This window comes from Macaca mulatta, chromosome 10, assembly GCF_049350105.2.
Source record: "Macaca mulatta isolate MMU2019108-1 chromosome 10, T2T-MMU8v2.0, whole genome shotgun sequence".
Taxonomy (NCBI): Eukaryota; Metazoa; Chordata; class Mammalia; order Primates; family Cercopithecidae; genus Macaca; species Macaca mulatta.
In genome coordinates this window covers 73,743,072-73,756,081 of record NC_133415.1, presented here as the reverse complement: position 1 = coordinate 73,756,081, position 13,010 = coordinate 73,743,072, and the positions used below count along the sequence as shown (strand labels likewise).

General features: G+C 39.3%; 1 protein-coding gene across 4 annotated transcripts in view; it reads left to right on the top strand.

The window, feature by feature from the left end:
• The window catches only part of SNAP25 (synaptosome associated protein 25), an 87,637-nt gene that overhangs the window by 57,497 nt on the left and 17,130 nt on the right, over nt 1-13,010 (top strand). For all 4 annotated transcript variants that reach the window (XM_015149338.3, XM_015149337.3, XM_015149339.3 and 1 more), the window contains 2 exon segments: nt 809-850; nt 8,515-8,563. In XM_015149338.3, the coding sequence (XP_015004824.1) occupies nt 809-850; nt 8,515-8,563 (91 nt within the window).

Below are 13,010 nucleotides of genomic sequence, written 5' to 3'. Positions count from 1 at the left end.
GCAGACTGCTGCTTGCAGCCATTCTGTTTCAAAAAGCAGCCAGCTGACAGGTCTTCCAGGGAAGTTAACATCCTTCAGGTTCCTGCAGAATCTTGTTCAAAATAAGTTTGTCACTTAAAAGCAAAGCTTTGAGAAATCATACTGGTTGTTGGATTCTAGTCGTTTCAAAAGAACTGAGGAAAAAAATGACAACGCCGTGCCTGGGGGACTGTTGCAGAGCTCAGACTTTCCATCTCATTTTTTCTTATCTAAGGATGAAGATAATTATTATAGCTGTCTCCTATAGGCTAGTCATTTCAAACATGCTTGATTTTTTTCACCCTAAGGCAACAACTTAATTTGTATTGATAAGAACTTCCAATTGTGTTTCTAGGAGCTTTGTAAGAAACTTGATGTTATATTCATCTCGATTCATGAAAAATTATGCTCGTGTTTAAAATTTAATATTCCTGGCCCAGGGAGGCCAAATTAATCCTCTGAGTATTTGAGATAATTTTTCATGCATTCTGAGCATGCAAAATTATCTTCTCCAGATTACTTTGTCTTTGATATCAAGATCAGCTTCATATGGTTTTGATTTTATGAATATAAGCTTTAATGTAATTGCTTTAGGGAATCTGATCATGTAAAAAGCCTGATAGGAAAGAGTTTGAAAACGTAATGACATTTTGTGTTTCACTTGCCAACTGAAAAGAATATGTGATAGAGACCCTTTGTGATTCTCAAGTAAATACAGTATTTCTGACTTTCCAAGACCTCTGGATCCTGCACTCATAAAGCTTGTGTTTGTTTGTTTTTTTAATCTTAGTCGCTGGAAAGCACCCGTCGTATGCTGCAACTGGTTGAAGAGGTAAGAAGTGACAGTATTTTAAGGTAAAGAAACAAATCCTTTATGCTGATATATCCTCTCCTAGTTGCTATTATGTTTCCTTAGTCCATGATCCCATAGATTCCAGTGTGAATGTAGCCTATCAGAAAGGCTCAGAATGAGGGAGATGCTGTATTTAAGTTGCCAGATAGCCATGAAGGCAACATCACCCTCCTTCCCAGCCCAAGCTACCTCTGTAGTCTGGGAAGCAGAGAAGAATAGAATTTCCAAGTCAGTGCTCTCAAGAAATCACAAAAGATTGTATCACTTTAAGCAAATCAGAGCAATTTTTAATATACAAAGGAATTATCTACATGAAATATTATTTGTAATTATTTTGGTGCCTATAAATTACATTTAATCTTGAGATTCTGTTCTAACTTTAGCCACATATATGACTTTTAAAAATATGTAATGCATATAGGTATATCATTTTAAGAAATTGTTCTATTTAAAGTTAAGCACTAAAATTTACGAAAAAAATAGGAAAGGCCTTTAAGAAAGGGAAATATCAAGTCCAATATTATAAATACAGAAGCTTTTCTATATTCCTGTCTGGATTAAGCATCCATTTGCGAGGCAGGATTAATGAATCCCAAACTATTTTTAAATGGGTAAAATGGGGCAGACAGTAATAATGGAATCAAAAGGGCACTTGGAATCATAAACCTCACTCATTCCAATTTGGTAGTACAGCAGTCGGCCAGCAGAATAAATGGATTAATTGAACTTGCCCGAAGGGAGAGATGAAGTGGAAAAAGAATGGGTTGGACTATATTTATCTTAACCTAATAAAACAAGCCTAATAGTTTTTATTCAGTGAGATGCTGTTTTAGCTGTGCTCTGAAACTGCTTATCAGTGTATAGATTCATGTGTGATTATCATTTTTAGAGATCTTGGGCTTTCTCTGGCAGAATGATTAAATGAGCCTACTCCCCTCATGCAACAACATGAAAGGGAAGAAAAGATAAATTTTACAAAGGGTAAAAGGAAAGGCAGCCGCCTCTCACACTCTAGGAGGCAATGTCTTCCTTCTCTTATTTCTGTGGCTTCAGCTTCTCACCTAGGAATGAGATATGGCTAAATGTGAATTGCCACTGGAGGAGTGGGAAGGAGGTGGCAAGCATGCACTCCCTAGGAAGCCGGGGAAGTGGGTGGGGCGGGGGTTGAGAGAGTAGGGCGTACATAACAAAATCTGTTATCCCCCAAAATGATAATTCAAGCCTGCAATGTGGCACAAATGGGCCACACGGGAAGGCAGCCCTAGCAAAGCAAGCCCTCAGCACAAGGAAGCAGCATTCTGTCTAAGCGAACAGCAATGTTTTATCTGTACTGTCCTGGGAACGCTTCTGCTCATGCAGAAATACTTGATGAAGAAGGAGGTAGATATTCTAAATCTAGGAGTGCAGGCAAGGCTCTTAGCATGGACTTACTCTCTCTCGAGTTTTCAGGCGGAAAAAAATGAAAGAAGCCCATCTTAGTGATATGCCTACATGAGCTCTGATGTTAACCTGAAGGGAGCCCAGAAGTCAACCGAGATATTTATTTGATTGTATATTATTACATTATCATAATACATCCTTATGACTTTCAACCATAGCCTCCGATCTCATTTTTCTTTTTTTGCTTACGTGTGTGCACATCTGATGTAAGTTTCTGAAATATCAGAACTATCACTAATTTGCCTGCCTGTGCAATGTTGAAATGCTGCCTAGACCGTGGAAAGGAGAAGAATAAATGAATCAGAATGCACACCTTGAACTGATCCCTTTCAAATCAAGAGTCTGAAACATGGTCACTTTTTCATGTATCTTCTTAAACTGCAAACCATGTTGGCCAGTCTTCAAAAATGAGTATCTGCTCTAATTTATTCTAGGGGAAAATCTCTCAAAAGCTTATTGGTTGAAGTAGGATTCTCGAATCGTATGTTTTTGTTTCTCCTAAAGCAGTTTTCAATCAAGCACGAAGCTACATCTTAGAACAAGGAGCAAAAGAGATGGAAGCTATCTCCTGCCTCTAATAAATGAGAGGAGGCTATTAGACTTTCCATGCTTAGGAAATTGTGAGCGAAGTGTTATTAGAGTAGATTGATTTGCTCTTACTTCCTCCTGGGCTATTTTATATTTGTGGTCAAACATCCTGATGTCTAGGACATTGGTTATTTAGATGATATTCTGCTTTTCAATCAAAAAGGGTGTTCTCTAAAGAGAATCTGTATTAAATATTCATCAAGGGCAGAAATCATTTGGAAAACCTGAGGATTGAAGTATCAGGATCTTACTCATGATCCCAAGGTTTGACAGTGCCATAAAATTTCAATTGAGCTGAATCCTTATTGAAATTCAGTCTCAAAGACAGGAAAGGTTACTAAACTTGTGAAGTCTCCCTAAGGCAAACAATCTCACTTCCAGTGGAATATACAACTTTACACCATCCTTAATACACTCCAGGGTGTAGCCGTGGTTAGGAGTGGGGCCTTGCTTTTTAATAGTCATCATTATCAGCATTTCAAGGGTAATGTAAAACTACACAGAGGTGAGTGGAGAAAGTTCAGAAAAAATGAATGCCATAGATAGGTAAAAAGGTTAGAAATCATGTAGCACTTTGTTCTCAGCCTGGAGTTAGGAACTTTCTTTTGGTGAATGCATTTCAACAAATATTCACAGAATGCCTAACTCTGGGGATAAGGAAGGAAGATGTAAATTGGTGTCTTGCTGGGAAACAGATATGTAAGTAGCTCTGCAAATTCAAGGCCATATTTGCCTTAGGTGCATAGGGGAGGGAACAACTGATTCTGGTAAGAGACTCATTAAAGTATCCTCAAGGAGGGAATATTTAATTCCAGGAAAAAAGTTAACTCTGCTAATGCTAACTGCAGGAAATGGAGTCTGCACATCAATGCCTTGGGCTATGTAAACTAAGCCCAGGAAAAGCCCCACAGCCTTAGGGCAGGTCAATTCAGAGGCACCACATAGCTTTCATGGAGTGGTTATTGCACAACTAATATTTCATGAATGTTTTAGCATCCTTCTTTTTATGCCAATTTATCTTTCAAGACACTTTGGCCATGCGAAGAGAATAAGCATTCTAAAGCGGTGTATGCCAGACTTCCCACTAAAAATGAAAAAAATCAGGTTGGGGGGTCCTTTTCAAACATGCAGATATGAGGTCTTTTGGAGAGAATGCCTGGAGTGTTCTAGTTTTAGTTCAAATGTTTTGGACTTAGGCGAAAGCATCTCAGAATGGCAAAAGAAAGATTTGAAACATTCTATAAAGATTGTCTTAGTTCATCTGGAAAATTTTTTTAAAAAATTAAAATAGATAAATAAAAGAGAAAAGAAAGAAATGGAAAAGAAAAAGTAATCCTTCATATCTCCAACTCCCCTGTTTTTAGGTAGGCGATTTTCCCAGCAATCTCAAACAGAAACTAAGAATTGAGCTAAGATAAAAATGGAACCAACTCCTCACACTCCTAGCTACTAAAACATAATACTATTTAAGGAATAAGAGAAAGTAATATTCTGCCTCCCTGAAATCATGTCTCTATCCCTGCCCATCTCCTTAAGCTTCTAGCTCCCCCCAAAAGCAACCTAGTTATTTTGATAGAAGCTGTCAGCAAAACAGCGGAGCCAAACGCAAGTTCTAACATGTACCAAGGTGACATGTGCCAGGTACTATGCTTGGAGCTATCATTGTCATCATCATCAAATGTGCATTATCTAATTTAATCCTTGTTAGCTTCCTTCTACTACTACTTTAATCTCTGTTTTACTGTAGAGGAACTTCAGGTACACAGTGGTTAAGTAGCTTGCTTGAGACACCCAGGTATAAATGGCAGAGATAAAGTTAAAACCCAGATTTACCTGATTTCAGAGTGTAAATTCTTACACATCACACTTCTCTACCACCAGCATCTCTTACAATCATTATTTTTCTTTGAGAATTCCACAAAAAAAAAAAAAAAAAAAAAAAAAAAAAAGGATCTAAGGAAACAAAGCAGCTCATTCTAAGTGGATTGAGATTCTACTCAATGTCTTACTTCCTGAACTCATGGAGATGTCAGCTTCCCATAGAGGTGAACCTTGAGAGGCGGACCCTCTGAGGCTCATCTTACCCTCATAACTACTGTGAGAAATTATGAGGGAAGAGTTACTGTCCCCATTTGACAGCTGAGACACAGAACAGGTGACTTTAGAGCACTAGCGTTATGAAGATAGGTCTAGAATTCAGAAGTAATGACTCCCAGATCCTGGTTCTGCCCTCCTGACCAAATTGTCTCACACACAAAGGAACACATTTGAGAAGTCATTTATTCATCTACCCATTATCCTTAGTGCCTAGGGCAGAGTAGAGGCTCAATAAACACTAAGAAGGAAGGAAGGAAGGAAGGAAGGAAGGAAGGAAGGAAGGAAGGAAGGAAGGAGGGAGGGAGGGAGGGAGGGAGGGAGGGAGGGAGGGAAAGAAGGAAGGAAGGAGGGAAGGAAGGAGGGAGGGAGGGAGGGAAAGAAGGAAAGAGGAAAGGAGGGAAGGAAGGAAGGGAGGGAGGGAGGGAAGGAAGGAAGGAAGGAAGGGAGGGAGGGAGGGAGGGAGGAAGGAAGGAAGGAAGGAAGGAAGGAAGGAAGGAAGGAAAGAAAGGAAAGGAAAGAAAGAAGGAGGGAAGGAAGGGAGGGAGGGAGGGAAGGAAGGAAGGAAGGAAAGAAGGAAGGCAGGAAGGAGGGAAGGAAGGAAGGAAGGAAGGAAGGAAGGAAGGAAGGAAGGAAGGAAGGAAGGAAAGAAAGGAAAGGAAAGAAAGAAGGAGGGAAGGAAGGGAGGGAGGGAGGGAAGGAAGGAAGGAAGGAAAGAAGGAAGGCAGGAAGGAGGGAAGGAAGGAAGGAAGGAAGGAAGGAAGGAAGGAAGGAAGGAAGGAAGGAAGGAAGGGAGGGAGGGAGGGAGGGAGGGAGGGAGGGAGGGAGGAAGGAAGGAAAGAAAGGAAAGGAAAGAAAGAAGGAGGGAAGGAAGGGAGGGAGGGAGGGAAGGAAGGGAGGGAGGGAGGGAAGGAAGGAAGGAAGGAAAGAAGGAAGGCAGGAAGGAGGGAAGGAAGGAAGGAAGGAAGGAAGGAAGGAAGGAAGGAAGGAAGGAAGGAAGGAAGGAAGGAAGGAAGGGAGGGAAAGGAAAAAAGGAGCCTGTGAGTGATTAACCAACCTATGGACCACTCAATCTTCTCAATCTTACTTGGCATCCCTATCCTTATCTTAAACATGGAGAAACATTCTGGAAGGTCAGATGTCTCTTCCATGGTCTCATGACTGGTTGCTGGCTGAGCTAAGAGGACAACCCAGTGTTCCTGACTCCCACATCAGTGCTCTCTGCTTCTGTTCTCCCAAATTGGGGCAACCTAAAAAACTCTTGCTCCCTCAAATTAATTCTGTGAATCATTCTAGTGTTAAAACATTCAGCACCAAATTGGACAAATGTGAAATTATACTTCCAGGGCTCCACATAAAAATAAATGGGTATAATAGAATATCAAGAAAGTGTAGGCAGATGAGAGCTGGACTGACCAAACTAAAATCACTCACCTTTTTCCCATCCACTGTCTCCAGTAGAATGGAGCAAAGATTTCACGTGTGGCTTGAATGGGCCCTCGAGGAGAAAGTGCTCTCCTTAATGTCTCTGCCTTCAGCAGAACCTGCATTGTCACATCCCTATGCCTGAATAACCATCTGCCTTTCATAATTTCGTCTCACAAGAAATGGATAAAGAATGCAGAAAAGAGCAAAGAAATCATTAAAACACAGGCTAGTACAGACACAAGCCTATTTACAACCCATGTAAAGAAAATATTTTGAAACGTCTTTTGTGGTCTAGAACCTTGCTACTCAATGTATGTCCATGAACCAGCTCCAAGTGTCAGGGAGCTTGTTAGGAATGAAAAGCCCAGGCTCTACCCTGGCCCTACTGAATCAGAATCTACATTTTACAAGATGATTCATGTGCAGAGGATTCATATGCACATTCCAGTTTGAAAAGTAGTGGTCTAGAAGCTTCAGACACTTGACAATGATGATATTTTTAGTTTGCCTAGATAGCCTGCTATAGATGCATTTTCTGAATATATTTATTTAAAAACACTTATTTTAGAAACACTTCACTCTGGCACATTCCACATATTAATTTGTTTAATGCACATACCACCTCAATGAGATATTAACTGTTATCATTGCTGTCTTACAAAGGAGAGAATGACGGAGGCACAGAACAATCAGGACGCTTGCCTGAGGCCCCACAGTTAGGGAACGAAATCACCAGCCTTCCAGCCCAGAGTCTGGCTTCAGAGTCTGTGCTGTCAAAGACTCCTGAGGCCATCCTGGGCCAGCCCTGTCCACACTACATCCTGACTTTGCCACTAAAGCCTATCAAAGTGTGCTCAAAGGCAAGGTAGGCTTTTGTGTCCTGGAGATTTAACTGCACACATTCTCTAAAATGGTGAGTTTCTAAAAGCTCACAGAAATCAGTTTCAGTACTTTATTTTTCAGAAGCACTATTGAAATTTAATTGTTAAAATACTATTTTTTTAAAAGCCCTTTGTTGGCCTCCACTAGCATCTCTCTCTTTCTTTCTTAGTTCAAAGTACATCAGTGGAGAATAAGCACCATGAGAGAGGTCCTAGCTTAGAATTGCTTCTGGAGGTACCATGAGCTTTACTTGAAAAACCAATTCATCCAAACTGTAAGCAATGCCATTTTATACCCATTAACAGTCGCCCTGTACAATGGAAGGCATTAACTGACTAGGCTTTCTAGAAATGAAGATTCTTAAGTATTAGTGATACAGATATCTTTGTTCCTTCTTTCCTGCCCACCAACTCCCACTCCCTTCCTGCGCATGGTTCAGGTGGCATTTGGTTTATTTGAACAGTAAGGAGATGAGGGGTGCCTTTGAAAGACCTCTCCGGCACAAAAGATCTTCTGTAAAGCTTGTAAAGGAATTATTTTCTCACGCTAGATTATTATGCAGAATGTTAGATTTCAGAATTAAGAGCCCTTATTTCTCATCTCAAACCCATTCTAAATACTGCAGACCCTCTCTATAGAGAGGGAAAATAGGAGAATGAGTTTCCTTTTGAGCTGTGTCTCCCAACCTTTGCGAAGCCATATTCTCTTCTGATGAACCTAAAAACCTCAACCCCCACCACCAAGATTCTTGCACATCTTTCCATGGGGCGTCCCTCCCCAGTTTCACTGATGAAGACTTTCGGATAGATGGTGCCAAAGAAGAAAATTTAGACTAGAAGATTTCCAAAGGTTTGCTTTCTGTGATTGGTGTTATAAAAACTGTAGACATGTTTATTTCCAAACAAAATTACAGTATAATATGAAGTATGTGTATTCCGATTTCATGCAGGCCTCACCCCAGCCCTACCCCATGGAGACGGTGCTCCATTTCCTCATTCTGCCTAAAGCATCACTGGTAGATCAAGTCCACAGGTGGCCCATTCTTCTACCCCTCCATAACCCCTCAGGGCTCTTGTCATACTTCCTCCCTTTTTTCTTTTGGTCCTTCTTCATTTTCCATTTCTAGGGCTCATTGTCCGCTTACTGATTTCTCTTTCTCTCTTTTCTCTCTCTAACTCCTTTTCAACTTTGCTACCATTATTGGAATGTAGAGTAAAGATGCTGGTATCAGGACTTTGGTTATGTTGGATGAACAAGGAGGTAAGTTCAGATTTCTTCAGTAAGAACAATTCCTCTTCTGAATAATGTGCATTGTAAAATTATTTGTGCATACACAGGTGGTCGTTTTGACATGTGTTACACACGTACATGAATGTGAGGGTTCTAAATTTTTCATCTTGCTTTTTACTTTCTCTGTTGAAAAGATTGGTAAATGTATGGAAATATTGAGACCTTCTTCATGAGTGAATCAATGATACTCCTCTCTCTGTTATATATGTTGGGGTAACAGAATTTTGAAGGCAAAAGCCATGGTTTGTTTTTTTTTTAATGATAGTATTTTGGACAGTGTAAGAATTTTCTTATTATCCTTGCCCCTAAACTTTCCCAATAAATTTGGTTTTCTTCTAGTAATACATAGATAGAATGAGCATATGCCATATCATGTTGTCTACTTCTTTTGACCATCCTAACTCAGTATCTAGTAGTTTTGATTTCCAAATCACTATGGGTATTTCTTAAATACCTGGGAGCTGTTTTTCACAGAATATAACCTGAGGGGAATTATCTGGAAAATAGAACATTGAACCAATTGAAATATTTGGCCTGTTTTAAAGATTATTACAGAAATGCCAGAAGCAAGGAAAATCAGAGAGCCGGCCTTTTAATATAGCGTCTCTATACCTAACGTGGAAACTAAAAAGGGTAATACCATTATTTTTCTTTGTCTCAATGTATCTAGCCCTATGGTGAGATTGTACATAATTCTGGCCACAAGTCAGTTACCTGATTCCATTCTGAATTCTTATCATAATAAACAGATTTCTGCAAAGTTTTTTCTTTTTATTCATATTTTGCAAAAGCATTAGAAAATGTTTTGACTTTTTTTTTTAATGGCAGAGATAAAAATGTACAATGTATTCACAACATAGGAAACCATAAATAAACTCAAAGCATAAATCTCAAGCTGTGGGAGGGAACATGCCTAAGAGATAACAGATACAAAGCACTTCTCCTAAAATTCAGAGAGCCCTTGCACATCAAAGAAAAGGGCAGCAACCTAAAGGAAAAATGGATGTAAGATAAGATGTCATCACAGATGTATGAAACCATGCTCTAATCACCAACAAGGACAAGATACCACTTTTTAGAGCAGACTGGCATAAATTTAAAAAATTGATAATAACCAGTGTTGTGAATATGTTGGGAAAACAGAAACTTTTATTCCACAGCTGGGCACTGTAGCCTGATACAAATGTCTTGAAGAATAATTTGATACTATCTTCACATTTTAAAGTGTACCCATCTTTGACCAAGACACTCCACTCCTAGAATTTTACAGTGCAGATATACATTTACAGTTATATGAAGAAGAATGCATATGGCTTACTCATAATAATGTAAGACTAGGAACAACTTAAATATCTGTCGGTGGGGAGAGCAACCCAATTAATTGTGGTACAGCCATAAAAGAATTGTTCTGCCAGCAATATAATACATGAGGTAAATCTTTATTTACTGACTTCTGTGGAGTTGGGGTGGGAGCAGGAAGGGACTGGAGGAAGATGCATCATTTGGAGTCCCCTGGGGAGCAAATGCCAGGAAGCAATTAGAAGCAAAAGAGATTTACTGGGGAAATGTTTGTGATAGGTCAAGGGGAGAGGGGGCGGGAGCAGGCAGAGACAGCCTTCAGACTATGAAGCAAGTCTGATGCCTATAAAAGTAGATGGCAAAGGAAGGAGAATTGGGTGGGAAGACCTTCATACTGCAGTGCTGCTCTGAGAAGACCTCAGCCAGGTCGATGGGGAGCCCAAGAGCAAAGATTGCTGATTAGAGGAGCCTTGTGTTGGGTAGAAATGTTCTAGCACCAGTAGCCCCATTGTGCTCAGCCATTGGCTTGAAGCATCCCAGGAAGAGCCTGGCCTCAATGTAAACACTGTGGCAGACTGCTTACCTGCGCAGCTGGAGGCATCTGGCTGTCATATAAAGACTTTTGGTCTTACATTATTTATTTGTATTAAACTTTTTCAATAAATATATGCCAATTGATCCAAAAAAATGTAGAAAAATGTTTGAAAAAAGTTGATTATAAACCCCAACGTTTTTCCTTCGATTTTCACAATACAAATTGTCAAAAGTTGTACACAAATAACAAAGTCTACTAGAGTTCCATGTTGAAGGTGTTGCAATGGCAAGAGAAGTCTTCAGAACTCCCCAAATGGGTTTTTTATTATTATGTGACTTGTTGGCTGGATCTGTGTAACAATGTTCCAGGCTTTGAAACTCAGGATGCAGCAAGTCATTGCTTTTTAAAAAAATAACTAAACAATGTGTGCCCAAAAGAAGAGTGGTACCTGATTTCCAGTGCAAAATTTAAACGTATACACTCAAATAATTAGCAGTTTCACCTTATTTATTTTTTAAGTTAATAATTTGTAACTTGATGGGGGTGGAAAAAGAGACATTGCAATGGAGGGTACACTTAGGAAAGATTTAGGATAGAGCCTTTTTCTCCTGAACAATAAAGCACTGACATAAAGACATGGAAAATAATATATACAAACCTGGAATCAAAAAGAGAAAACATGAATAACAGGCTTACAAGAGTGATAAATTGCATTGTACTTTGATGAAGAAAATCTAGAGATAATTTGCTGAAATCTTCATAAAAATGCAAAAATATACATTCTTTAGCAAAAATGATCTCCAGAATCAGCTTTGTATTATTCTCTGAGAAACAAAGCAGAATAGAATGTCTGTTTGACAGATTTCCCCATGAGACACTTAATGTTCTCGGCTAAGACATTTCAATTATGGCCATACCACAGTAAATGCTGAATTCTTCAGTTAAACAAGGATTAGACTGGGTTTACTCAGATGTGTGGTGAGTAGATAGATACTGATAAGAAACATGCAACTGTAACACCCCTGAAAGTGGGTGGTTTCTGGCCAGTCTTAAATAGTACACATTTCATTTATAGTATAATAGGAGCTTAGGACCTTTTTTTTTTTCTTTTTTTTTTTTAGGCAGTAGGGACCCAGAAGGACCTTTCTGATTGACAGATGAGCATGTCAACAGCTATCTTCATTGCCATTATAGTGCATTTTAATTTTGCCTTTACTTGTTTAGATCAGTAACTACTTCGAAATTTCTCTTCAGTTATCCTCTACTAATTTTGTTTATGTGTGAGCACCAAAAGTGTTGACTATTTCTACCTCACAGCAGCACGGGAGCCTCAAGAAACAGCCATCCTTCTAAAGAACCATCCCAACCATTGTTGGATCAGGCCAGGCCATTCCAGGTTGTCCTGTTAAATGATTCACTAGGAAATTTCCTATGGGATTCTTGCTTTATGCCCAGGTATCAGGAGACACCAAGGAGCACTGAGCATGACAGCTAACCCTGGAAATGTACTGAGCCCCGGGACTTTTATTCCTCTAGAAAATTTGTCACCAAGAGAAGTCCTCAAATGACCTTGGCACTAATGTGGGCTTTTACCTCTATATCTTTTGTTCCTTTTGCTGGTCTTTGCTGAGTTGTATGTCTGTTGTGATGCTGACTTTTGGGAAAAAGATGTGACTTTTGGGAAAATCTCCTGGGACCAACTCCAAACTCAACAGTGAAATATTTGACTACTGTCTGACAGAAGAAAGACAATGTAAATCCCTGTCCAGAGAGTCACCTATCTTAAAAGGTTCATGGCACTACAAGGTGGCATTTGAAAAACCATCTCTCTAGCTAAAGTTCACTCACCAATATCTGTTATGAATGACTTAGTCATGATAGCCGCATATAGCTGTTTAAATTTAAATACATTTCTCTATGTTCATAAATGCTAAGAAAAATGAAATTCATAAAGGCAGCATCTTGTAACTGGACATACTCATGAAGGCTGCATACTAGATTAATAGTATTAATGCTTACTATTCTTCTACTGATTTTTACCAAATTGAGAATTCTAAGGGCCCCAAGTTCGCTTACTTAGGAGAGATTAGTAGAAATTTTGTTTTCACCAGTCATTAGAAAAATATTAATGGAAAACATTAATATTGATCATCGAGCATCCTGTCATTGGTGAATCTATCACAAATAACCAGTGATCCAACATCATGGCAAAGGAAAGCCCAAGCTCTGGCCCCAACATATAGTGTCACCTACTAGAAGACGCCCTCCCTACTCAAAATGTTATTCTCCTCCCAGCCCTCAAGAATAAACAGAAACCAGTCAGAAAACAAGCTTAAGGAGATCAAAAGCAGTCAACACTGGATGATGTGTTGCATCAGCCTCAGAGATGCTGCTGTCCATCCCAGAATGAGATGCTGTTAAGCATTTCCTGAAAAGCATCTTCACAGAAATCACTGAAGTGCCGTGAAGTCCCAATATGCCAAACATCTCCACAAACATAACTCAGTACACTCTAAAAATTAATATTATTGCTAGAATTTCTGCAACAAAATGGTTCCACAATATTTTTTAAATTAAAGGTTT